The sequence below is a fragment of the Aquarana catesbeiana genome, linkage group LG08 (assembly GCF_042186555.1).
Source record: "Aquarana catesbeiana isolate 2022-GZ linkage group LG08, ASM4218655v1, whole genome shotgun sequence".
Lineage (NCBI taxonomy): Eukaryota > Metazoa > Chordata > Amphibia > Anura > Ranidae > Aquarana > Aquarana catesbeiana.
In genome coordinates this window covers 287820021-287844741 of record NC_133331.1, presented here as the reverse complement: position 1 = coordinate 287844741, position 24721 = coordinate 287820021, and the positions used below count along the sequence as shown (strand labels likewise).

Below are 24721 nucleotides of genomic sequence, written 5' to 3'. Positions count from 1 at the left end.
TACTATAATTTATATAATTATTATATATTCATTAAATATTTAATAAACATAATAACCTCATTAATATTTAAACAGTGGGAGGAAATTGCGGGTGAATAATAATGTTTGTGCCTCGCTACCTTTATGTATAATAAAGAACTCTGATCAGGATATTAATATTGTGGGAGGGGCCAGTGTTAAGTAACTCCACAAAAACTCTTTGTGTGGCCCAAAATAGGTCGGCTTAGAATTTTTTTTCTTTCTGTGATTGGACAATCACGTGGTCCTTTGTTGGGTTGAAGAGGGCCCGGAGGGTCATGCTATATTAGTAGACAAATTGGCCATAGCCTTCCAGCTACCCATAGATGAACCTACCCCCTAAGGGGCATGAGGTCACGTGATCATCTTAAGCCAATTAAAGGAGAAATGAAAGAAAAGGGGAGGTAGACAAAATCCCAACTGCGGCGTGTCTTATCTGGAGCTCTGATATTGTCATATTACCTACAATGCAGTTGGGTAGGTGCCTATACTGTACATAAGGTCAAGAGGAAAAGTAGAGACTTCAGGACACTGAGCCCACGTTCACATCGGGCCGTTTTTGACATGCGATTTGACAGGTAAAATCGCCGCCTATTGCCGGAAACGGCCACGCAGGGAAAGGCATCCAGCAAGACACCACATCTGCATGAGTAGGACTGCTGTCTCCTATGGCAACAGTCTTGAAACAGTTTCTAAAAAAGGTTGTAATGCACTTATTCACTTCCTCTACAATCACCTCTTGCAGATCTTCACTCAACTGAGCTCCCAGTCTTTCACTAGACTTGCTGATCCACTGCCACTGGATCCCCTGAGCTTTTCCTATCTACTCATTCAGTATCTTCCTCAAGCGTCACCCTCGCGCCCCTGCAGGGTCCCTAGCTTGGCACTCACAGGCACTCGTCAAGCTTCACCCCACTGGCCTGATCGGTCCTTGGCTTGGCACACAATAATGCTCTGCAAGCATCACCTCCACTGGGGGGGGGTCCCTGGCTTGAAATCTGCTGAAGTTTCCCAATTCTTCACCGTCCCTGGTTGGTGGGAATACTACTCGGGTACTTGCTTCAGCTACTCACAGTGGTCCCTGGTAACAAGGTGGATGATCCCTGTGTGGCGACAGCTTCCCCTCTGCCTCCGACCACGACAGGTTCTCCGGCCGGCAGAACCGTCACTTCTGGTTGGACTGCAAGCAGCAATCCCAACCCTACGCTGCTCTCTTGCTTCTGGATAGGCCCTCAGACAGCCTAGCAGCCAGATGTCCCTGGGATAGGTCTCAGGCTCTGGCCTAGCAGCCCGGGGCAGCACAACACACGTCCACCCAGACAGCTGTCCAGGTGGCACAGAACCTGACTCCACCCAAATAAATAGGTTCTCCCAGCAGGCCTGACTCACCTGACTCCACCCAAATAAATAGGTTCTCCCAGCAGGCCAAGGGACCCAAGAAAATCCCTGCCCATTGGCTGAGACACCCTAGTCATTCCTAATCTGTCTTTACAATGCCCTTGTCTTTTCTATCACCAGATACCCGGCCACCTAGCTACAGAAGAGAGAAGTGCAGCAATTCCAGAATTAGGGTGAAATCAATTGACCTCCTAGCAATTGGCCAAGGCAACTATCACTTGGCAGATAAATTTAAGAGCAACCCTGCCTAAACATCAGAGTGCTACATCCTCCCCCTGCCTACAAAAACTTTGTCTCAGAGTTTGCAGAAAATAATTTGAGCTCTCAAGCCTGAGAGCGATTGTCCTGGCAGAAACTGGGATGGATGGGGAAACAGGAAAGGAACAAAAATAACAAACAATGCACGTGGCGTACCACAGGTAGTAAACATGTGTAACACATACATGAGCGAATGGTAGTTCACACAGGGTAGATAAATATCAGACATTATATGTACTATTTAACGTGTGGTGTAACACCCAAATGATTAAGGTAAAACATGAACATTAGCCTTATATCCTGACTATATACCTAATATAAAGAGCATGAACAAATAACGTTATCATCCATGTTGGGTCACTGTCTCTCCTTGTCCAAGGAAGACACAATGGTGCAGAAACACCTGAAAGAGAAAATAAACAGCAATACAAATGCATCCTATCCCTATAATAATACAGTGCAATATATACATAAGTGAACCTTAAGAAGTTGTTAATTGTCCTCAGCCGAGAACAGCATAGCAGTGTAAATACACCCTATAATATATCTAAACCCTACATATATAAATTAAAGTGGGCTCCATTCTCATCCGAGAATGCCACCCCCTTCCACAACTATCCTACAAGTCCTATTAACGTTTCCTATAGATGAACACATAATGTAAATGAAGGCTCACTCGGGCTGGCACCTCTCACACCACCTCGTGGCCAATATGCGATACTGAACAGTCCATTACTCAGAATACACATAAGAACTTTCACCCCCTTTCCTTACCATAGCCTATTCTATCTATCTAACTGACACCCCAGTGTCTTTGAATCTTCAGAGTCCATCATATTATCACTTGGGTGAAACACATTTCCCAGCAGTTTCCCATCTTCTTAGGTATAACTCCGGGGTCAGGTGGCACAGCTGCGATCAGGTAACAAGCAGCCAGGACATGGTGCAAAGGACCGCACTCCAGAACACAGGTCCCTTGGCAATGATAGTCTCAGTCTGTCTGCATGACAGCCGTGGACTGAGAAAGATCTCCTCATTTTTTGAAGAAATTACCTGCTGAACATCACCGGTCACTTTTCAGCGGGAACCACACTGGCAATTCCACAGTACTGGTCAGCGCGATTCAAGTGGGCACTCGCTGTATCTACCGGCAGCATTCAGTCCAGCACAATCTCAGCAGTACAGCTAAAAGGAATGTTCTTCCACTGGCAATAAATTTCTCTTTCCTTCTGTAAAGGGTGGAGTGGCTTCTCAGCATAGCGTCTTATCTCCATAAGGTGCACATTTGTAATCCAAAGGTGTTAGAGGAACACAGTTCAATATTCTCACCAGTAATACCCGGGGTATGGCAAGTTTAAAGCCTCTCCTTTCGTATTTAGTGAAGGAAAAAAGCGTTGAATATCTCTCTTGTGTCAACATTATCTGAGTTAATTCAACGGTCATATTCATAAACAATCAACAGCGGGATTCTTGGACCCCAATCGTGGGCCATATGCGACAATGATCCCTCTTTAAAGAACAATTTAGGTGATGATGCATTTGGCAACTCTGCCAACAGCAACCATATTTTCCTTCTTTTAGCATTGGGGGAATAGACTATAATTTGGACATTCTCCTATCCGATACACCCCAACAATTTTTTACACAACAGTTATTATACTAATTTCCTACTCCATCTTGGCGTACCAGCCTAGGGCACCTCTGGGGCTGAACATGAGATCGACCACTCTTCTTTGTGCGAGATGAGCGGATGTATTGAGCCAGATGAGTGAGAATTGGAGGGCTACCATCCTTGGTACTGGCAATGCCCGGGGTGGCAGTTGAGACAGGCACTTGAATTTCCTTAGGTGGAAGACAGGGTGCTGGCACCACTTGCTCCGTAATAGCAGCTGCTATAGACAGCTCAGAGTGAACGGTGGCAGCGGGATCTGACACTTCCACTGTGGTCTCCATAGAATCACTGGACGGAATGTGTTCCGATGGAGAAAAATCCGGGACAGACCCACCAGAGTCAGCGGTAGCGGTGCTGGACGTAGGTTCTTCCATGGTGGCGTACCCGCGGGCCCAATCCGCTCTCATCACTTGCGATGGTAGTGGCGGTCTGGCAGACACCATTAGTAGTTCTCCACAGTGGTAGCACCGACTCCAAGGGCGCAAGAATACAGCGAACCCGGAACATCGTCTGCGAATGCAGGAGTGACATCATCCCACGCCGGCTAATCAAAACAGCTGAAGACTTGCACATAGAAGAACCCTGGGGGGAAGATGCCGAAGTGGGCATTGGACCATTGGCACTAAGGTAAGTATGTGTGCTAGGGATGCACCAATACCAATATTGGTATCGGTGCCAATGCCAAGCATTTGCATGAGTATCGGTACTCGTGCAAATGCTCCTGATACCAAAACTTATACTTTTGCGTCAATACAAAATGAATGGACATAGATCGCACTGCAAATAATGATTTAAATAGGAATGGGGTGTGATTCCTGTCCGAATCGCATGCGATTTCCCCCACCGCTCCTGTGTGTGTGTAGAAAGGGAAAAGCGCCATCTAGTGGGCAGTTTATTAAGAATGGTAAAACTCACAGTACATATCTGGCCAAATGCAAAATCCACATAGGTGTCCCAGTCCGCCTATGATAGCAAATAAGGCCGCTGGAGGTGCTCACAGGGCTGGAGGAGATGTAGAAGCAGTCCCTCCCCAAGCTGAAATCACTTCCACCCTGGCCAGATACTGTATGTACTGCAAAATAATCAAAATAGGTGTCCTGGTCCCACCGATGATAGCAAATCACAGCCGCTGGAGGTGCTCACAGTGCTGGAGGATAAGTTCCGGGAACCTGTGGGTATAGGCCGGAAAATATGTCAGCTTGGGGGCGGACCGCCTCTACATCTCCTCCAGCACTGTGAGCACCTCCAGCGGCCGTGATTTGCTATCACCTATGTGGATTTTGCATTTGGTCAGATATGTACTGTCAGCTCTAACATTTTTAATAAACTGCCCACTAAATGGCACTATTCCCAACTTAAAACGTACAGCAGTTCTCTTTTTACCTTATAAAAGACCCTCTAAAGTGTAGCGCCGGTTTTGAAAAACGCAACATTTTTGGGCACATGAAGTTTTGGGACGTGAATGTACGTGAATAACTCGCCATTAACCACAGCCAAACACTTACCTTACCCCTCAACCGAAACATAATCTTCAAATCACCCTAGTCTTCAACCTAACCCTGTCACTTTAATCTAATTCCTTAACGTAGATAAGGACAGCAGAGGGCACATCTGAGTGTAGCAGTAAAAAAGCAAATTTATTCACACGACAATTGGCAACTTATAAGGCAATGTAGTGATATCAGGCATATACATGTAGAAATGTCATTGAGGGTCAGCTTCCAGGAATGGACCTTCCTATCATGTCATTGTCTTGTAAGTTGTCAATTGTCATGTGAATAATGAGTTTTTATACTGCTACACTCAGATGCGCCCTCTGCTGTCCTTATCCATTACCGTAATGGGTGCTCAACCTGTGGCCCTCCAGCTGTTTTCGGAACTACAAGTCCCATGAGGCATTGCAAGGCTGACAGTTACAAGCATGACTCCCAAAGGCAGAGGCATGATGGAACTTGTAGTTTCGCAATAGCTGGAGGGCCACAGGTTGAGCACCCATGTAAGAATCTTCAGTCACTAGAGAGGTGCTGTACTACAGTGTTTTGGAATCACTCCACCACCTTAGCCAGACCCCCCCAAGCCATCTCACTCCAGTGTGTTGGTCACATACACTTCTGCGCCATATCTCTCCACATACATAATTTCTTACCATCATTTTCAACCTAAACACTAAACCTAGTCATAACCGCAACCGAAGATCTGAATCTAACCCTTAACCAGCCTAACCCAAAATCCTTATCCCAGCCCCATCCCATCCCAACCTATTCCAACACTGAACAAGGACTGAAAATGTTGGCATTTACATAGAATGAGTCAAACTGAACCTGTACCGAAATATCAGCACCGAATCCAATTGTTCTATTCCTTCTAGGCTCCCCCATCTCTTTGAACAAAGCCGCATCCTCCATCAGGCCTCTTCTTATGTATATGCTTAAAATTTAGGAGCCATCGAGAAGCTCAGCAGTAAGTAGATGTTGGGGGGGGATTTTATAGAAGGGATGAAGAAGGTTAGATGGAAGAATAATCAAAGGCCAGATGGACTGGAATGTAGTAAGATTGGACACTGTTGGTCCAAATCAAGTCCAAGCTCAGCATCAGGTTTGGTGCTTCCATGGAAGGAACTCTTGAAATAGAAATTTGTGGCAGATGTGGTTTATTAGAGGGTTTCATCAATTGAGTCAAAGTGATGGATTTTTCAAGGACAACACATGAAGGGGTTTCAGGTTGGTTTGCTGGTCCTCACGGAAAGGGGTCTTCATCTAAGCTGTTGAGATGGAAGCCCCATTCTTGTTTTTTTTGGTCTCCAGAATATACAGTAACAGCCACATGCAGAAAATAGGAGAACTTTTAGGAAGCTTCTAAATCTTTTGGTGTTTTGAGGATGCTTCTAAAACTGGTTTGAGATTTTATAGAAGACCACATCTGGTATGTTTTGATATCCAGATCAGTCTTGCTATTAAAGGATTACTATGGTCAAAGCAAACATTTTCTTTTATAGACCCTACCTTTCCTTGCAATTAACCCTCCCGAAATGGAGACCCTTCTTTTTTTGGATAGCCTTACTTACATTTCTAGGAGGCATTACCTTGCCTAGCTAATTAGCCTGTGGATTGCTTTTACAGGCAGTGGGAGGGGATGTCCCATCCCCTCCCGCCTCCCACCGGTGCCTCTCTGACCATGTGGCGCCACCTGGTTCTGGTTACCACAGAGCTGGCCATATGCCAGATGGTCCTTGGCCATCTCTATTATCATTTGCAATGACCGCCATTATATTCTCTAGGGTCTCTGATAATGTGTATATATATATATATATATATATATATATATATATATATATATATATATATATATATATATATATATATATATATATATATATATAATGTTAGGGGGTTCTGAGTAATTTTCTAGCAATATATATATATATATATATATATATATATATATATATATATGATTTTTACATGTAGAATAGAAAAAACAGAATTAGCATGGGCTGGAAGTGGTTAAAGTCAATGCACAGCTTTATATGTTGGTGCTTTATAAATAAAGGCAGAACATTTGGAGTGGAAGCGATGCCCTTTTTTTATTGAAGATAATAATAACTGTCAGTTCCGTTAGTGACCACAAGATGGCAGGACGAACCAAAAAAAGCGTGTGGAACGCAAACGAGTAAGAAGTAATGGAACACAGAGGCAGGAAGTGAGGTGTGACGCTGGGACAGGAAGTTCCGGGTGAAGCCGGAAGTAGAGCAGAAGACATATTTGTTACTGGCGGCAGGTAATGTTATTTAATATAGCTTCTCATTTCACATCTGTAGCTGCTTATTTCACAGGTGGAGCAGACCCTGGTGCTCTGGGACCGAGAGACCCAATGCAAGAGGAGGTGGAGACCATGGGGGTCAGATAGCAGGTCACATGACACAGCCAGGGCAGAATTTGGGCTGCTGAAACCTTGTAATCTGGGTGTCAGGGTATCACAGAGTTGGCCAGCTTTGCTCATTTCCAGTGATGGCTTCTAAGCACGTTCCTGTAAGCGTTTTGTCCCGTCAAAGGTTCTTGATTGTCAGGACTAATTGATCGCTCGACGCAACGCCTTCTTTTCTAAATGCTGATTCTTAGAACAAAAGAAAGCTATGATGCATGTCCAATGAGTGATCATTTTTTAGATATTACCGTAGAAGTAACTTTGTTAACTGGGTTGAAAGAAAAAAGAAGACCTTTATTAAGTTCCCTTTAAATGGTTGCTCCACCCAAAAATCTAATTTCAGTTATGGGAGGAGCATGGTGGTACAGGTGATTTCTGGTTAGCTGAGCCACCTCCTAGCATGAATTCCACTTCTTCTCCAACAGCAAGATCTCCCTGCTATAATCCCTGACCTTGTTCTTCTCCACCTGGGAGTTTTGGATATTGCTCCTCCTCCTCTTACATACTAAAAAATAAGAGAGAACGAGTGAAAAATCCAGAGGGAATGATGGAAGTCCCTTATAATGAGTGCAGCCGGTGTTCGGATCTTGTAAGAAACGCAAAGATCTCACCATTGCAGTCCCAGAGAGATAGAAGAAACTGTCAGGAGGTTTAACTTCCCATCATTCACCAGTACCTCTGAACCCCCTAAGCATTGGTACTCTCTTGGACAGGGTGGACCTCACCCTCCATGGGGAACATCTGGGAAGTAGTTTAGGCCCCATAGTATCCCACTGATGAGATGGAAAGTGGTCCCATGACATGGTTTAGGTCAGGGTTTCTCAACCAGGGTTCCATGAAACCCTAGGGTCCCTCAAGAGGTTTCTAGGGGTTCCTTGAGCAACTAGTAATTTCTACCTCTCAGATAAGTTCCTGCTGACACCAATGATCATTTTAGCTCTCTGTAAGGGGGTAATTCTTTCCATGACCACAAGTGTTAGGAGCATTCTTCCCATTGTCCATCACTTGTATCACGAGTTCTAGATATAGTCATTTTTAGCAGGGGTTCCCTGAGGGCAGAAAGTTATTGCAAGAGTTTCTCTGTGTTAAAAAATTTGAGAAAGCTTGGTTTAGGTTGAAAGCTGCTCACTTCAAGAAAGCATGATCTCTCGAAGATTGGTCTATCTCCCAACCCTTAGGTATTGCCATGAGCTTGCAGTAATGACTTATAAACTAAGCGGGGTTCCTCTTCAGGGTTTCTGGGCTTGCTTCCTTGGATAAGGTAAGGAATCTAGTCTGAGAACATCTCTAAATACATCTGCCACCCCCATGGATCAAAGTGTCAGTTAAGGCCATTTAGGCATCTTATATAAATGTCTCCTTTGTCTGAAACGGCAAACTGACATCATTTTGAAGGGTTTATTTCTCCCAGCTGGCCTGGAAACACCTCAGAATTCTCCAGAAAAAGCTGAAGTCTTTAGTTGTAAAAGGGAAGCCTACCCCAACCAACTACTAAAACATTAACAAAGTTCTGCCATTGACCATGAAAAAATAGTAAAGCATTATTGTGTTTAGGTTGAAAGCTGCTCACTTCAAGAAATCCTGAGCTCTCGAAGATTGGTCTATCTCCCAAACCTTAAGTATTGCCATGAGCTTGGAGTAATGGCTTAAGAACTAAGCGAGGTTCCTTCTGCAGGGTTTCTGGGCATGCTTCCTTGGATAAGGTGAGGAATCTAGTCTGAGGACATCTCTAAATGTATCTGCCACCACTATGGATCAAAGTGCCATTTAGGCATCTAACATAGATGTCTCCTTTAGCTGAAATGGGCAAACTGACATCATTTCAAAGGGTTTATTTCTCCCAGCTGTCTGGGAACATCTCGGAATTCTCCAGAAAAAGCTGAAGTCCTCAGTTGTAAAAGGGAAGCCTACCCCACCCAACTACTAAAACTTAAACAAAGTTCTGTCATTGACCATAATAAAATAGTAAAGCATTATTGTGTTTAGGTTGAAAGCTTCTCACTTCAAGAAATCCTGAGCTCTCGAAGATTGGTCTATCTCCCAATCCTTAAGTATTGTCATGATCTTGGAGTAATGGCTTAAGAACTAAGCGAGGTTCCTCTGCAGGGTTTCTGGGCATGCTTTTTTGGATAACAGCTAGGAATTCTCAAGGAAGGGCTGAAGTCCAAGGGAAGCCTCCCCCACCCAACTATTAAAATTTTAACAAAGTTCTGCCATCGACCATGAAAAATAGTAAATAGAGCATTTCAATTTGTGACTAGAATTATGACACATTAACACGTGGATTCTTGAGAAAAGAAAATATAAACTTTGGATAGAAATATGGATTATGAGGTTTACAAATGAAATGTGTCCTAATATTTTGTTTTCTAATCAAATTTGTTTCCATTGTTTGTTTGTTTTTCTTAGATCTCTACAGATTACTTGAACGAAACGATGGACGAAGACTGGAGTCACATGACTGAGAAAATATTAAACCTATCCCTAGAAATCATCTACTTGCTGACTGGAGAGGTGAGGAGGATTCTGGGAGGTCACATGACTTCACTATTGTCTCTATTAAAGGAGAAGTACAGCCAAAGCTCGTTTGGCTGTCATTCTCCTGTGGATCACAGGAATGCAGTACGATCTGCACTCCTGTGACCCGGCTTAAGCAGATAGCGGGCTGAAGTCCGCTGTCTGCTGATGTCACAGGGCCGTTCCAGGCTCAGGGTAAGATTGCGACAATGGAGTCAGGATCTGTCCAAATGCCTGGACCGACTCAGCCTCTCAGCAAATCTATGAGATGCTGAGCCGGCCGCTCCCACCCTCTCCACAGCCCAGCGCTCCAGTGAGCAAGGAGGGGGCAGAGCAGAGAGTCGCTGACTGACAGCCACCAGCTCTCTGCTCAGGGAGCCCTGAGAACCAAGAAAACTGTGGTGTTAGATCACTTGGTTCTTAGAGGCGCCGGGGGTCAGGTGCAGCATCCAGCTAGGTAAGTATAATCCTGGAAAAAAACATAAAACCCATACTTCTCTTTTTATAAAGTATAGACCTGACGGGAAAGAGGTGAGGAAGATTCTGGGAGGTCACATGACATCACTCTTATCTCTATTAATAAAACACAGACCTGACCGGAGAGGTGAGGAGGATTCTGGGAGGTCACATGACATCACTCTTATCTCTAATAATAAAACACAGACCTGACCGGGGAGGTGAGGAGGATTCTGGGAAGTCACATGACGTCACTCTTATCTCTAATAATAAAACACAGACCTGACCGGAGAGGTGAGGAGGATTCTGGGAGGTCACATGACATCACTCTTATCTCTATTAATAAAACACAGACCTGACCAGAGAGGTGAGGAGGATTCTGGGAGGTCACATGACATCACTCTTATTTCTATTAACATAAACACAAACCTGACTCACAGTTTATGTATTATGCAAATTTTTTCCATCAGGATTATGAGGTAGTGAAGAAGACCACTCGGAAACATATAACACACAGAGAAGGTCAGCGTTTGTCTAAAGGATTTACCAAAAGCCGCATCCCAACCATATCTCTGCCTTCATCCGTGATACCTGAAAAAATCAACAACAAGAAGATCCTGGAAGTCACCCAGAAGATCATTGAGCTGCTGACAGGAGAGGTGAGCGGTGACGGGAATTCTGGGACATTATCCAGTAACAGACAAGGGATGTGTCTGGATGGTGACTGTATCATTGTGTGTGTCAGGTTCCTATAAGGTGTCAGGATGTCACTGTCTATTTCTCCATGGAGGAGTGGGAGTATTTAGAAGGACACAAGGATCTCTACAAGGATGTCATGATTGAGGACCAGCCGCCTTTCACATCACCGGGTAAGACGAGACTTTATTATAAAGGAGACCCCTAGATCCCCCTAGATACAATGTATTCAGTGTGTGTGTTTCCTACATAGAGAAGAAAACCGACAAAAAGCTTCAAAGAGTCCCCAGCAATTTGGCGAGCCAGCCGCCCCTCACATCACCAGGTAAGAGGAGACTTTATTATAAAGGAGACACCTATTACTGGGTACAGAATGAAGCTTCTGCCTCACCTTTAGTGACATGGGATGCATTTAAAGCTTTTATTAGGGGTACATATATTACTCATATTTCTGCACTTAAGCAGGATTCAACTGCCTTTTAGGAGAGGCTGAAGCGGCTCATTAGGTATATGTTGAGGCTCCTGATCAGGCCCGGAATTCAGCGTGGCGACAGGCATTGAGGGAGCTTTCTGTCTTTTGGGTAGCTTTCACTACGGAATCACTTCTGCATTCCGCACGGAGACCTTTTGAGTATGGGGACAAAAATGGTCGCCTCCTGGCATAGTTGGCTCTGGGTCAATTCACTTTGGCGATTTGAGATGTGTCCGGTACTTTTATTACCTCTCCTGATCAGATTAGTGCCTGGTTTATGCAATACTATAGAGACCCTTATGCCTCCTTTGTGCAGTATGGGGCACTTGAGTTAGAGGCTTGTTTGGACACCAATTCCTTTCCCACCCTAGAGCCCTCCCTACGTGAACAGCTATTTCATTGGACGAGGTTCAGGAAGCCATAGGGTGGTTGCAGGGTGGGAAGACTCCCAGGACCGACGGACTACCCACCAAGGTTTATTCTCTGCATGTTGAATTCTTGGCTCCCAGGCTTACAGACCTGTTCTTTCTGTATCTCTCATTGAGCTCTCTCCCTAATTCTATGGCAGAGGCGATTATTGTGCTGGTGCCTGTAGCACCCTCTAGTGTGCTATTATGTTAGCGAAGGTAAATTTATTTGTGTGACTTGTGGTAAAGGGAGTCTGAATCTGGGTCAGTGTTTACTGCAGGTCAGGCTGGGTGACACACAGAGGCAGGGCTCTGGTACCTCCCCCTTGATTTGGAAGTTTGGAGAAACTTGTAGAAGTTAGTGGGCGGAGGCCAGAAGGGTTGATCTGCATAACTAGGGGAACTTGGCCAATCCCCAGGCAGAGGGCCTGGCTAGGTGGCAGAGTCGGCCCTTAAATATGGATGAGTCACGCCAGCAAATGGAGTGCTGAGGAGACTGTTGGTGGTCTAGGAGGGAACCCCTAAGTCTGGGGTCTTTTGAGGTCTTTGTTTTGGTCAGCTGGAGGAGAAATTGTCGATCTACACCGATGATGCTCTGCTGTACTTGCAAGATGCAAGCCCCTCCTAGTCTGCGGCCTTGGAACTGTTTGACACCTTTGGTACATACTCTGGCACCCGTATTAATTGGTCTAATTCCCTTGCTTGTTCCTCTCTTATGCTGGGTGGATGAATTCAGATACTTAGAGGTGAGCGTGACCCGGGATCTGTCAGCTTTTTGTGATAAAAACGTACTCCTTTTAATTTCGCTTCTCTGGGAACGGTGTGCCTCTTGGTTTACTCTCCCTCTTAATCTTTTGGGGCGTATCAACTTCCTTAAGATGATAAATCTTTCACAATTTACATATGTTTTTGGGAACTACCCGATTTGGATTCCGAATTCTGGATTCTGGGAGAATGACCGTTATATTACTTTGTTTATATGGTATGGGTCCCTTCCCAGATTGGCAAATTCTACTCTGCAGCTTCCATCGTGTTGTGGGGGTCTAGCTCTTCCGAACTTCCAGGTCTACTACAGAATTAGGCGGCCATTCTAGTTACTGCCCACTGGTGGTTTCTTGGATCCAAGTCCAGTGCGGTGATCTGTTTGGAGGCTACCTTTCTGGGCTCCTTTTCAGAATTGTGTAACCTGGTGTATAGAGGTTCTAGGGCCTATGCTGTGCTTTTTATCCCTACTAAAACTACTCTTAGGGTATGGGGGGGTTGCTAGGCGCAGGTTCCTTCCCGTGAATCAATGGTCCCCTGCACAGCCCCTATGGGGTAATCCTAACATCCACCATTTCCGTACTGTACCAGATCCCCAGTTGTGGGCCACATATGGGATCAAGATTCTGGGAGGTATTATGCCAGCAGGTTCTCTCTTGACCTTTCCCCAACTCTGGGGAATTTCATCTACCAGGTTTGATGACTTCATCAAAGGGTGACGAAGGGTGATGGTATTTTGCATTATGAATATTTATTACTGCTTATCATGTTGAAGATTGTTTGCACTTAATTATCTAGCATTAGCTTTAGCATGGTCTTGGGAGTGCTATCTATTTAGTGTGTATATCGTACACATTTTTATTAATATATTTTTTTATTTCTTATGCCGCGTACATATGGTCGGACTTTCCGGCATACTTGGTCCGGCAGACCAGAGTCCGCCGCACAATCCGACCGTGTGTAGGCTCCGGCGGACTTTTTTTTCCCAAAAGTCCGCCGTACCTAGATTTAAAGCATGCTTTATATCTTAGTCCGCTGGACTCAGTTTCTGACGGAAAGCCCGTTCGTCTGCATGCGTCTGTATGCTGGTCCGACGGACCAGATACGACGCAAGGGCAGAGTACTGCATCTCGCGCTCGCTGCAATAGGAAAAACAAATTTTCCTATTGCGGCAAGTGCGGGGCATCCCAGGTCCTTAGGTCTGGTATGGATCTTAAGGGGAACCACCTACGCCGAAAAATCGGTGTGGGGTCCCCCCCAAAATTCATACCAGACCCCTATCCGAGCACGCAGCCCGGCCGGTCAGGAAAGGGGGTGAGGACGAGCGAGCGCCCCCCTCCTGAACCGTACCAAGCCGCATGCCCTCAACATGGGGGGGTGGGTGCTTTGGGGGAGGGGGGCCCCCCCACCCTAAAGCACCTTGTCCCCATGTTGATGAGGACAAGGGCCTCTTCCCGACAACCCTGGCCATTGGTTGTCAGGGTCTGCGGGCGGGAGGCTTATCGGAATCCGGGAGCCCCCTATAATAAGAGCGCCCCCAGATCCCGGCCCCCCACCCTATGTGAGTGAGTATGGGGTACATGGTACCCCTACCCATTTACCTAGGGAAAAAGTGTCAATAATAAAACACACTACACAGGTTTTTGAAGTAATTTATTAGACAGCTCCGGGTCTTCTTCCGACTTCAGGGGTCCCTCCGGTTCCTCTTCTCCCGGCATCCGGTTGGTTCTTCTCTGCTCTCTCTGTCCTCTTCTCCCGGTGTTCCAGTTCTTCGGCCGGCTCCTCCGCTGTCTTCATGTCGCTCTCTTGCCAGCGGAGGTCCGGACTTCTGGCCTCTGGGCTTCTGGACTTCTTCTCTCTTCTCTTCTTCCCATGTTGACACGACGGTCTCTCTGGCTGGAATGGTCTCTGAGAGCTCCGATGTGACTTATATAGGCGGAGACCCCGCCCCCTTATGCCGTCACAGTCCCTGGGCATGCTGGGACTGTGACGGCATAAGGGGGTGTGGTCACCGGGTGATGTTGACCACGCCCCCTTATGCCGTCACAGTCCCAGCATGCCCAAGGACTGTGACGACATAAGGGGGAGGGGTCTCCACCTATATAAGTCACATCGGAGCTCTCAGAGACCATTCCAGCCAGAGAGACCGTTGTGTCAACATGGGAAGAAGAGAAGAGAGAAGAAGCCCAGAGGCCAGAAGTCCGGACCTCCGCTGGCAAGAGAGCGGCAGGGCCCCCCTCCCCCAAAGCCGCTCGCTCGTCCCCACCCCCTTTCCTGACCGGCCGGGCTGCGTGCTCGGATCGGGGTCTGGTATGGATTTTGGGGGGGGGGGCACGGCGATTTTTCGGCGTAGGGGGTTCCCCTTAAAATCCATGCCAGACCTAAGGGCCTGGGATGCCCCACGACGGGGCTCGTAAGGTGTCAATCTCGCTGATAAAAGCGGCGAGATTGACTTCCTTTTCTAGTCCCGTCGTACCCGAGTCACGTTCAAAATGAACGGACTTGTCCGCGTGTGAGCAAGTCCGTTCATTCTGAAAGTCCGCCGTAACTCCGGCGAAAGTCCGTCGGAAAGACGGGCGGACCTAGCCTGCTGGAAAGTCCGGTCGTGTGTAGGCAAGTCCGTCCGTTAAAAGTCCGGCGGTAATACCGTCGGACCAAGTCTGCTGAAAAGTCCGCTTGTGTGTATGCGGCATTAGGGTCAGCGCCACATACCTTTTTTTTTTTATACAATTCTTATATTAATGATATGACATTGGGGTTATAGACCTCTTTTTTCAGGGCCTTTACGCCACTAGGTTTGTTGGGATTTTTAACATTCGCTGAGGTTGTACTGATTCTTGGATGTGCTGATAGGCTCTGCATTGTTTTACTTATGCATCATTCATGTGCTGACCTGTACCATGTCAACTTGTTGTTGTATCTTGTTCTTGGTATGTTTTATATCCTTCTGTAATCCTTTTTTTACTTAATAAATCCTGCTTGATAAAATAAAGAAGACACCTAGATCCCCCTAGATACAATGTATGTAGTCGGTGTGTGTGTGTTTCCTACACAGAGAAGAACACCGACAAAAAGCTTCAAAGAGTCCCCAGCGATTTGGCGAGCCAGCCGCCCCTCACATCACCAGGTAAGAGGAGACTTTATTATAAAGGAGACACCTAGATCCCCCTAGAAACAATGTATTCAGTTGATGTGTGTGTTTCCTACACAGAGAAGAACACCAACAAAAATCTTCAGAGAGACCCCAGCAATTTGGCGAGCCAGCCGCCCCTCACATCACCAGGTAAGAGGAGAGCTTAGGAGAAAGGATAGAGCAGTACAGAGGTGTCATGAATCAAGTGTGACCAGAACTACGTGGACAGCAACAGAGGAAACCAAAACGCATGTAAAGTGAAAATAGAGTAATTTATTAAAGTAAGTGAAATATAAATACAACACCTCCAATACAACACAGTGCACAACAAACCAACTACCAGAGACCCACAAAAAACAACAGTCAGGCAGTTATATACAATAAATGGGGAATATCAGAATCGTAAAGGCCAGGGTCATCAACGGGAGATCAGAAGATGGGGGCAGGGAACAAACAGGACAGGGATGGGATGGACAGATCAGGCTGCAGGGCAAAGGAAAAGGTAACAGGGTCACAGGAGGGACAGGTTCAGGTACAGGGGACAGGGTTCAGGTACCAAGTTCAGAGTCAGGGTCAGGTTCAGCTCACAGCTTCAGGTTAGGGCGCAAGGACGATACCAAGGCGAGTGTGTGTGTGTGCTTGTCGGGTATTAATACACATCTCCTGCAATCAGGCTCAGGTGACTCCTGATCGCAGGAGATAATGTCTGCTCCACACTGCCGGGAAACACCCGCTGGTGAACACCAGTACTGCGGCCCTAAGATCAGTGCCACCAGCAGGTGAAATCTTTCCTGACAGTTCCAGACTGCCAGGAGACACCCGCTGGTGGACATCAGTACTGCAAGCCAAAGGTCCGACAGCGCCACCAGCAGTTGGAACCTTTCCTGACAGGAGGGTTGACATAGATCCCCCATCATCTGATACACACCTAGAAACAATGTATTCAGTCAGTGTGTGTGTTTCCTACACAGAGAAGAACACCGACAAAAAACCTCAAAGAGTCCCCAGCATTTTGGCGAGCCAGCCGCCCCTCAAATCACCAGGTAAGAGGAGACTTTTCTCATAAAAGATAGAGCAGTACAGAGGGTCCACCTAGATCAGGGGTCTCAAACTGGTGGCTCTCCAGCTGTTGCGAAACTACAAGTCCCATGAGGCACTGCAAGGCTGACAGTAACAAGCATGACTCCCTCAGGCAGAGGCATGATGGGACTTGTAGTTTCCCAACAGCTGGGGGGCTGCCAATTTGGGACCCCTGACCCAGATCCTCCATCATCTGATACACACATACAAACAATGTATTCAGTCGGTGTGTGTGTGTTTCCTTCACAGAGAAGAACACTGACAAAAAACTTCAAAGAGCCACCAGCAATTTGGCGAGCCAGCCGGCCCTCAAATCTCCAGGTAAGAGGAGACTTTATCATAAAGGAGAGCACAGTACGGAGGGTCCACCTAGATCCCCCATCATCTGATAAACACATAGAAACAATGTATTCAGTCAGTGTGTGTGTTTCCTTCACAGAGAAGAACACAGACAAAAAGCTTCAAAGAGCCCTCAGCAACTTGGCGAGCCAGCCGGCCTTCACATCACGGGGTAAGAGAGGAGACTTTATCATAAAGGAGAGAGAAGTACGGAGGGTCCACCTAAATCCCTCATCATCTGTTAAACACATAGAAACAATGTATTGAGTCAGTGTGTGTGTTTCCTACAGATGGATTCAGTAACAGAAACCCACCAGGGAGATGTCCCCGTCCTCTGTATTTCCAGGATTCCTCAAAGGACGACCTCAGTCCCAGTCCAATATATTCCCAGGATTCCATACAGGAAGATCGTAGCTCCAGTCCTCTGTGCTCACAGGATTCCACACAGGAAGACCACAACACCCCAAACCATTTTTCGGTAGGTGGAACTGAGGGCTTCATTAAATGCCAAAGTAAATCTACACGCTGTAGAGTAGTTTACAAGATGTTTATAACATCCTATTCTCCTGCTGTGGCCGGAAAGACATTAACTGTTACCTGTTGTGTGTCACCTAGCTTGAAAACCTGACAAATATAAAAGTTGAAGAGATAGACGAAGAAGAAGAGATGCTTATAAGAAATTATTGGCGACGTAAGGCAGAGCAAGGTCCCATAGAGATTGGAGCAGGTGGGTAATGGAAAGCTTAGGTAGCCTTGTCTAGATCTTCTGCCTTTGCTTTGTCCATCTTTTTTTTTTTTTCCATAGCTGGTTGTTGCCTTTCTTCATTTTGATTAACCTACCTCTTGCTATCACCCCGTAAATGTTTGGGACATTTTTTGGCTGGTTTTCTCATGAAAGCGGTCCGAGTGGCTCACCCGTGTTTCTCGGGCTTACCGTTTTTAACGGCGCACCCGAGAAACGATCCGACGGTGCGGCCGGCTGGTCACAGAGGCGAACAGAGACCAGATCATCTTTGATCACTTCTATGGCCTTGGAGGACCAGAGCAACGTCATGATGTCACTTCCGGTCCAGGCAAATTTTTTTTTTTTTTTTTTTTTTTTATAGCAAAAGATTAAAAAAAAATGTTTTTTGATCTTTTGCTTTGAAAGGTAAAAGAGAGATTTGGAGTCTTTTTGAACCCAAGATCTCTCCATAAAGAGGACCTGTCATCCTTATTTCTATTACAAGGGATGTTTACATTCCTTGTCATAGGAATAAAAGTGATTTAAAAAAAAATTAAAGGGACAGTGTAAAAATAAATAAGAAAAAAGAATTTAAAAAATGTAATGCGCCCCCTATTCCTCCGTGCTCGTGCGCAGAAGCGAACGCATTTGTAAGTCGCGCACGCATATGTAAATTTGTTCTCACCACACATGTGAGGTATCGCCGTGAACGTTAGAGCGAGAGCAACAATTCTAGCCCAAGACCTCCTCTGTAACTCTAAATAGGTAAGCTGTAAAAAAATTTAAAGCGTCGCCTATGGACATTTTATTAAGTACCGTAATTTGTCGCCCTTCCACGAGCATGTGCAGTTTTAAAGCGTGACATCTATTTACTTGCCGTGGTATCTATTTACTCGGCGTAACATTATCTTTCACATTTTACAAAAAAATGGGGGTATATATTGTGTGGGGGTTTGTTTTTGTTTGTTTTTTTAATTAAAAGGCTTTTAAAGCGTTGATAATGGAGATTTTTACGTACCGTAATTTGTCACCATCCACGAGCGTACGCATAAAGCATAACATGTTAGGTATCTATTTACTCGGTGTAACATCTTCTTTTATATTTTAACAAAAAATTAGGTATTATGTAGTGTTTGTTTGCAATAAAATTTATTAAAGTATATATTTTTTTTAAAAATGCTTTTAAAAAAAACGCTGCGCAAATACCGTGTGACATTAAAAAATTGCAACGATCATTTTATGATTAAAAAAAAAATATATAATGTTTGGGGGTTATAAGTAATTTTCTAGCAAAAAATATTGATTTAAACTTGGTCTTCGGGGTCAAAAGTTGGTAGATGTTGGTTGACGTTTATGTGTCCTGTCTTCAAGAGTGACTCATGGTTGGGACATTCATGTTATAAAATATTTGGTAAGCAGTACACAAGGACAGTCTAATTTCATCATGTTAGCATGATGGTTTGATCCACCAATTAAACCAGTGAGTCTCTTTAAAAAACAAGCAGATCTTCTGAATATACCTTTTTTTTTTTTTTTTTGCCCTGGCAGACGGTCACATGAGGAAAATGTCAGAGGAACATTTACTATTATCCGCAGACTGTCATGTAAAAGATGAAGAGTTTTCACAGGATTCTCTAGAAGAACTCCCCGATACCCCAAACACCTTTGGAGGACTTCACAATAGATCCCCAGATCTCTCTCACCCTGGGGAAGCCTCCCCCGCTAATTTAGATAATGTGGATATGGGTCAGAGAGGCAGCAAAATGTTTCCCTGTACCGTGTGCGGCAAATGGTTTACCACGTATGGAGGTCTCCTCATGCACCAGAGACTTCACACTGGGATAAAGCCTTTCTCCTGTTCCTTCTGTGGGAAAAGCTTCACACAGAAAGGCATTCTGGTCAACCACGAGAAGATCCACCGAGGGATAAAGCCATTTCCTTGCTCGGTGTGCGGGAAGTGTTTCGCCAAGAAGTCCGACGTGGTGAGGCATCTGAGAGTCCACACGGGAGAGAAACCCTTCCCATGCGCTCGTTGCGGGAGGTGTTTCTCCCAAAAGTCGTCTCTCCTCAATCATCTTCGGCTTTACATCTGTGAGAAGCCATATCCGTGCTTTATATGTGGGAAACGGTTCTCTCAGAGATCGGACCTTAGTAGACATCAGGAGATTCACCGAAGGAAGAAGACATCTCCGTGGTCGGAATGATAGGAGCTCCGGTGCCCACCATAGTTCCTGCATTTTACTTTCTGAAAAAGGACGAGGGATTGGCGTCTAATGCAAGATGTTGGCCATTGTAGCAAGGACCTAGGCTGTTTTTATTTCCCCCCGAAAGCAGGAGATGTTTTTCGGACAAATCAAAATTTTGTAAACGGTTATGGAACTCTCCATTATCTATATAGGAAGCATAAGTCACATTTAAATGTAACAATGATTCACATGATAAAGAAAAGGAACAAAAATGTCACATCTGGCAGTTTCAACATCAACCATCATCAAACAGCGGAATGTTATTTTTAACTTTTGGGGGTTTTTTGCTTTAGAGTGAGAAAGAATCAGAAACGCTCAGGGTTTTTATTGTTGCTGGTGTCCTCATTAGTAAGATTGTCTGTTGTGAGTGCATGGGAGTTGAAGGACAAAAAAAGCCCTGACAAAGGTATCATGCCTTCCCTAGTCCATCAAAAAAACAAAATATCTTGGTTTGAGTTGGGATTTCTGGGAAACCTGTGGGAAAAACTTCCTTTCTTCCAAAAGCCCAACACCACTACAGCAGTGTTTCTCGACCTTAGTGAGACAAACCTTTCCATGCTTCAACAAGATCATCTCTTGTGGTGAGTGCATTGGAAGTGAAGGGGAAAAAAAGCCCCAGCAGATGTACCATGCCTTTCCTGGTCCTTCAAAAAAAACAAAAATATCTTGGGTTGAGTTGGAATTTCTGGGAAACCTTCCTTTCTTCCAAAAGCCCAACACCACTCTGCCAGTGTTTCTTGATCTTAGTGAGATGAACCCGTCCATGCTTCAACAAGATCATCTCTTGTGGTGAGTGTATTGGAAATGAAGGGCAAAAAAGCCACGATAGATATACCATGCCTTCCCTGGTCCTTCAAAAAAACCAAAAATATCTTGGTTTGAGTTGGAATTTCTGGGAAACCTGCGGGCAAATCTTTCTTTCTTCCAAAAGCCCAACCCCACTACAGCAGTGTCTCTCGACCTTAGTGAGACAAACCCTTCCATGCTTCAACAAGATCATCTCTTGTGGTGAGTGCATTGAAAGTGAAGGGCAAAAAAGCCCCAACAGATGTACCATGCCTTCCCTGGTCCAAAAAAAAACCCTAATATTTCTTGGTTTGAGTTGGGATTTCTGGGAAATCTTCCTTTCTTCCAAAGGCCCACATCCACTACACCAGTGTTTCTCGCCCTTAGTGAGATGAACTATTCCTTGCTTCAGCAATGAGAAGTTTGTACTCAAAAAAAAAGAAGCACGCAAAATATGTGTTAAACAGGGAGTGATAAGTCAAAAATATGAATTACTGTAGCTTAAATAGACACAACAAAATTATCTCAGTCTATTTATCTGTATCAGTGGGATAGTGACCCCCAGGAGAGACCCTCCCCCCATCAAATCAATGGTATTAGCAGGATAGTAGCCTGCAGGGAAGAATAGCTGCCTAAACAATTCATTGGTGTCAGTGGGATAGCTGCCCACTGGGAAGAATAGCTCCTTAAATCATTGGGGTCAGTGGGATAGTGAACCCCAGAAAAAGAAATCCTTCAAATCATACGTGTCAGTGGGATACTTGCTCCCTGGGGAGGATAGACCCTCCAATCATTGGTGTCATTGCAGTAGTGGCCACCAGGGAAGAAAGTTCCCTAAATAATTGGGTTCAGTGGGATAGTGAACCCCAGAAAAAAATCTTTCAAATCATTGGTGTCATTGGGATAGTTGCTTCCCGGGGAGAATAGCCCCTCACATTATTGGTGTCAGTGGAAGAGTGGCCACCAAGAACGGATAGCTCCCTAAATTGTTGGAGTCAGTAGGATAGTGAACCCCAGAAAAAAAAAATCCTTAAAATCTTTGGTGTCAGTGGGATAGTTGCTTTCTGGGGGGAAAAGCCCCTCAAATCATTGGTTTCAGTGGCATAACTGGGCCCTGGGTAGAATAGCCCCTCGTATCATTGGTGTCAGTGGGATAGTTGCTTCCTGGGGGGAAAAGCCCCTCAAATCATTGGTTTCAGTGGCATTGCTGGGCTCTGGGTAGAATAGCCCCTCGCATCATTGGTGTGAGTGGAATAGAGGCCACCAAGAAAGAATAGCTCCCTAAATCGTTGGGGTCAGTAGGATAGTGAACCCCAGAAAAAAAAAATTTCTTCAAATCATTGGTGTCAGTGGGGTAGTTGTTTCCTGGGAACAATTGCCCCTCAAATCATTGGTGTCAGTGGAATAGTGGCCACCAGGGAAGAATAGCTCCCTAAGTCATTGGGTACAGTGGGACAGTGAACCCCAGAAAAACATCCTTCAAATCATTGGTTTCAGTGACATAGTTGCCCCCTAGGGACAATAGCCCCTCCAAGCATTGGTGTCATTGGAAAAATGGCCACTAGGGACTGGTCCTCAAATTGTCAGTGGTGGTACCTTTGGTTACGATCACATTCGCTGTCCAGCAGTGCCTCTTCCAATGACTTCTTTTTGTGTGTCGGCAGTAGTGCTGAAAATCTTTCACGTTTGTTGGCTTCAGATCAATCTACCCATGGAGAAATTTCAGCCAGGGTACAAAAAGTAGTAGTACCTTGTTCTTTTCTGTGACGCAGTGGGGAAGACCCATCTGAGAATCCCCCACCAGGCCAGTCTGAGCCTGGCGTGACAGCAGTAGCTGCCAGAGCATTCAGAAAGCTGTGGCCTGGCAGTTGAAAACCATAGTTATGGACCATGCCTTTTCTTGTACCATACAGTTAGGTTACCTGATTAACCCTAAACCTCTACTGGGTAGTCTAGAGGACCCTACAAGACACTGGCATGGCCAGCGGGACACTAATGCTTAACATAAAGCTAAGGGACATAGGTCATTACAGCAGCACACGGTCAAAGCCAGATAGAATCTTGGTATGGAAATGTAGTGGCACCATAGATATTTTTCTAACTGGAGAGTAACCTACATTTACTGTCTTGGGTTGACAGGAACTTTGGTAGTGTTGGCTAAAAAAGATTTGATGATAAGATATAGATGACCTGCTGAGAGGCTTCTTCAAGCAGTTGGATCTGCAATGGTCAGGGACCACTGGCCTTATATATGGGAAGAGAATTCATACACTGGAAAAGCTGTAATGTGTTCTGTATGTCAGAGACTGTCAATAAAATATAATCGGATTGTTTGGTTTATTGTATGCTATTGCTGTTACTTGTGTCCTTTTTAATGCAATCTCTTGGCAGTAATCCCAGTACCCCAGTGCTTCCCCAGACTTGTGTACTCCTTCTTTCTTGTCTTCCCAGCACCCCAGTTCTCCCAAAGACTTTTGTACTTTTTCCTTCCTGTTATCCTAGTACCCCAATGCTCCCTGAGGCTCTATACTCCTTCCTTCTTGTGATCCCACCACCCCAATGCTCCCAGAGACTCTTGTACTCCTTCCTTCCTGTGATCCCAGCACCCAAGGGCTCCCAAAACTTTTGTACTTTTTTCTTCCTGTTATCCTAGTACCTCAATGCTCCCCAAGGCCTTATACTCCTTTCTTTTGTGATCCCAGCATCCCAGCGCTACCAGAGACTCTTGCTTCCCTGCCTTCCTGTAATCCTAGCACCCCAGTGTTCCCAGAAGATCTTGTGCCATTGCCTTCCTATGATTCAAGCACCCCAGTGTTCCCAGAAACTCTTGCACCCCTGTCTTCCAGTGATCTGAGCACCCCAGTGTTCCCAAAAGATCTTGTAGCACCACCTTTATATAATCCCAGTACCCCAGTGCTCCCAGAGTCTTTTATACTTCTGCCTTCCTGTAATCTCAGCCCCCCAGTGCTCCCTTTCCTGTGACCCGAGCACCCCATTGCTCCCAGAAACTCTTGGACTCCTGTCTTCCTGTGATCTGTTCCCAGAAGATCTTGAACCACTGCCTTAATGTGATCCCAGCACCCCAGTGTTCCCAGAAGATCTTGTACCACTGCCTTTATATGATCCCAGTGCTCCCAGAAACTCTTCTACTCTTGTCTTCCTATGATCTCAGCATTTCAGTGCTCCAAGAAACTCTTGCAGTCCAGCCTTCCTGTTATCTCAGCATGCCAGTGCTCCCAGAGACTCTTGTACTCCTTCCTTCCTGTAACCGCAGTGCTCCCAGAGACTCTCACCTGCATTTCCATGACTCCTGTCTCTCCGCTGCCTTCCTGTGATCTCCGCACCCTAGTGCTCCCAGAATTTCTTACACGCCCATCTTCCTGTGATGCCAGCACCCAAGTGCTCCCAGAATCTCTTACACGCCCATCTTCCTGTGATGCCAGCACCCAAGTGCTCCCAGAGAGACTCTCACCTGCATTTCCATGGCCCCTGTCTCTCCAGTGTTTAGGGACCTTAGTACTTCTTGTGTCAGCTATTGTCTGAATAAGTGTAAGCAAGGGCCGCAACCTGGGAGCTGTCCTGCGGTGAGGCCCATCATCCCTTGTGGGGTGCTCTTTGTGAATACCAGGCAGCTCTTTAGACTTGACCCCTTTTTTGGGCTTGCACCCTCGGCAAATGTGCAGACATCAGAGAGGGTCTACAGCCCCCAGCCCTAGATGACAAGGAAAAGGCAGAAAGAGGGTGACTACCCCTAAAGATGACAAGAGAGCCAAAAGACTTGCTTTGGAAGACACTAAAAGGATAAAATAAACTTTGGAAGACAGAAGGGGAAT

The 24721-nt window shown here is 45.6% G+C and overlaps 2 protein-coding genes across 9 annotated transcripts in view; one reads left to right on the top strand and one right to left on the bottom strand.

The window, feature by feature from the left end:
- Positions 1-24721, bottom strand: part of LOC141106776 (uncharacterized) — a 101693-nt gene that overhangs the window by 16950 nt on the left and 60022 nt on the right. The window lies entirely within an intron of this gene.
- On the top strand, positions 6988-23233 carry LOC141106593 (uncharacterized). 8 transcript variants are annotated; one of them, XM_073597497.1, is made up of 14 exons: positions 7133-7374; positions 8825-8973; positions 9680-9784; positions 10714-10902; positions 10989-11112; positions 11193-11264; positions 15636-15707; positions 15792-15863; positions 16685-16756; positions 17043-17114; positions 17233-17304; positions 17423-17610; positions 17748-17859; positions 19405-23233. In XM_073597497.1, the coding sequence occupies exons 3-14, from the start codon at positions 9707-9709 to the stop codon at positions 20058-20060; spliced, it is 1779 nt and encodes a 592-aa protein (XP_073453598.1). In that variant the 5' UTR covers positions 7133-7374; positions 8825-8973; positions 9680-9706; the 3' UTR covers positions 20061-23233. The 8 variants fall into 8 exon arrangements, with proteins under 8 accessions (XP_073453600.1, XP_073453598.1, XP_073453597.1 ...); XM_073597498.1 differs by having other exon boundaries at positions 7144-7228; XM_073597499.1 differs by lacking the exons at positions 7133-7374; positions 8825-8973 and adding an exon at positions 6988-7123.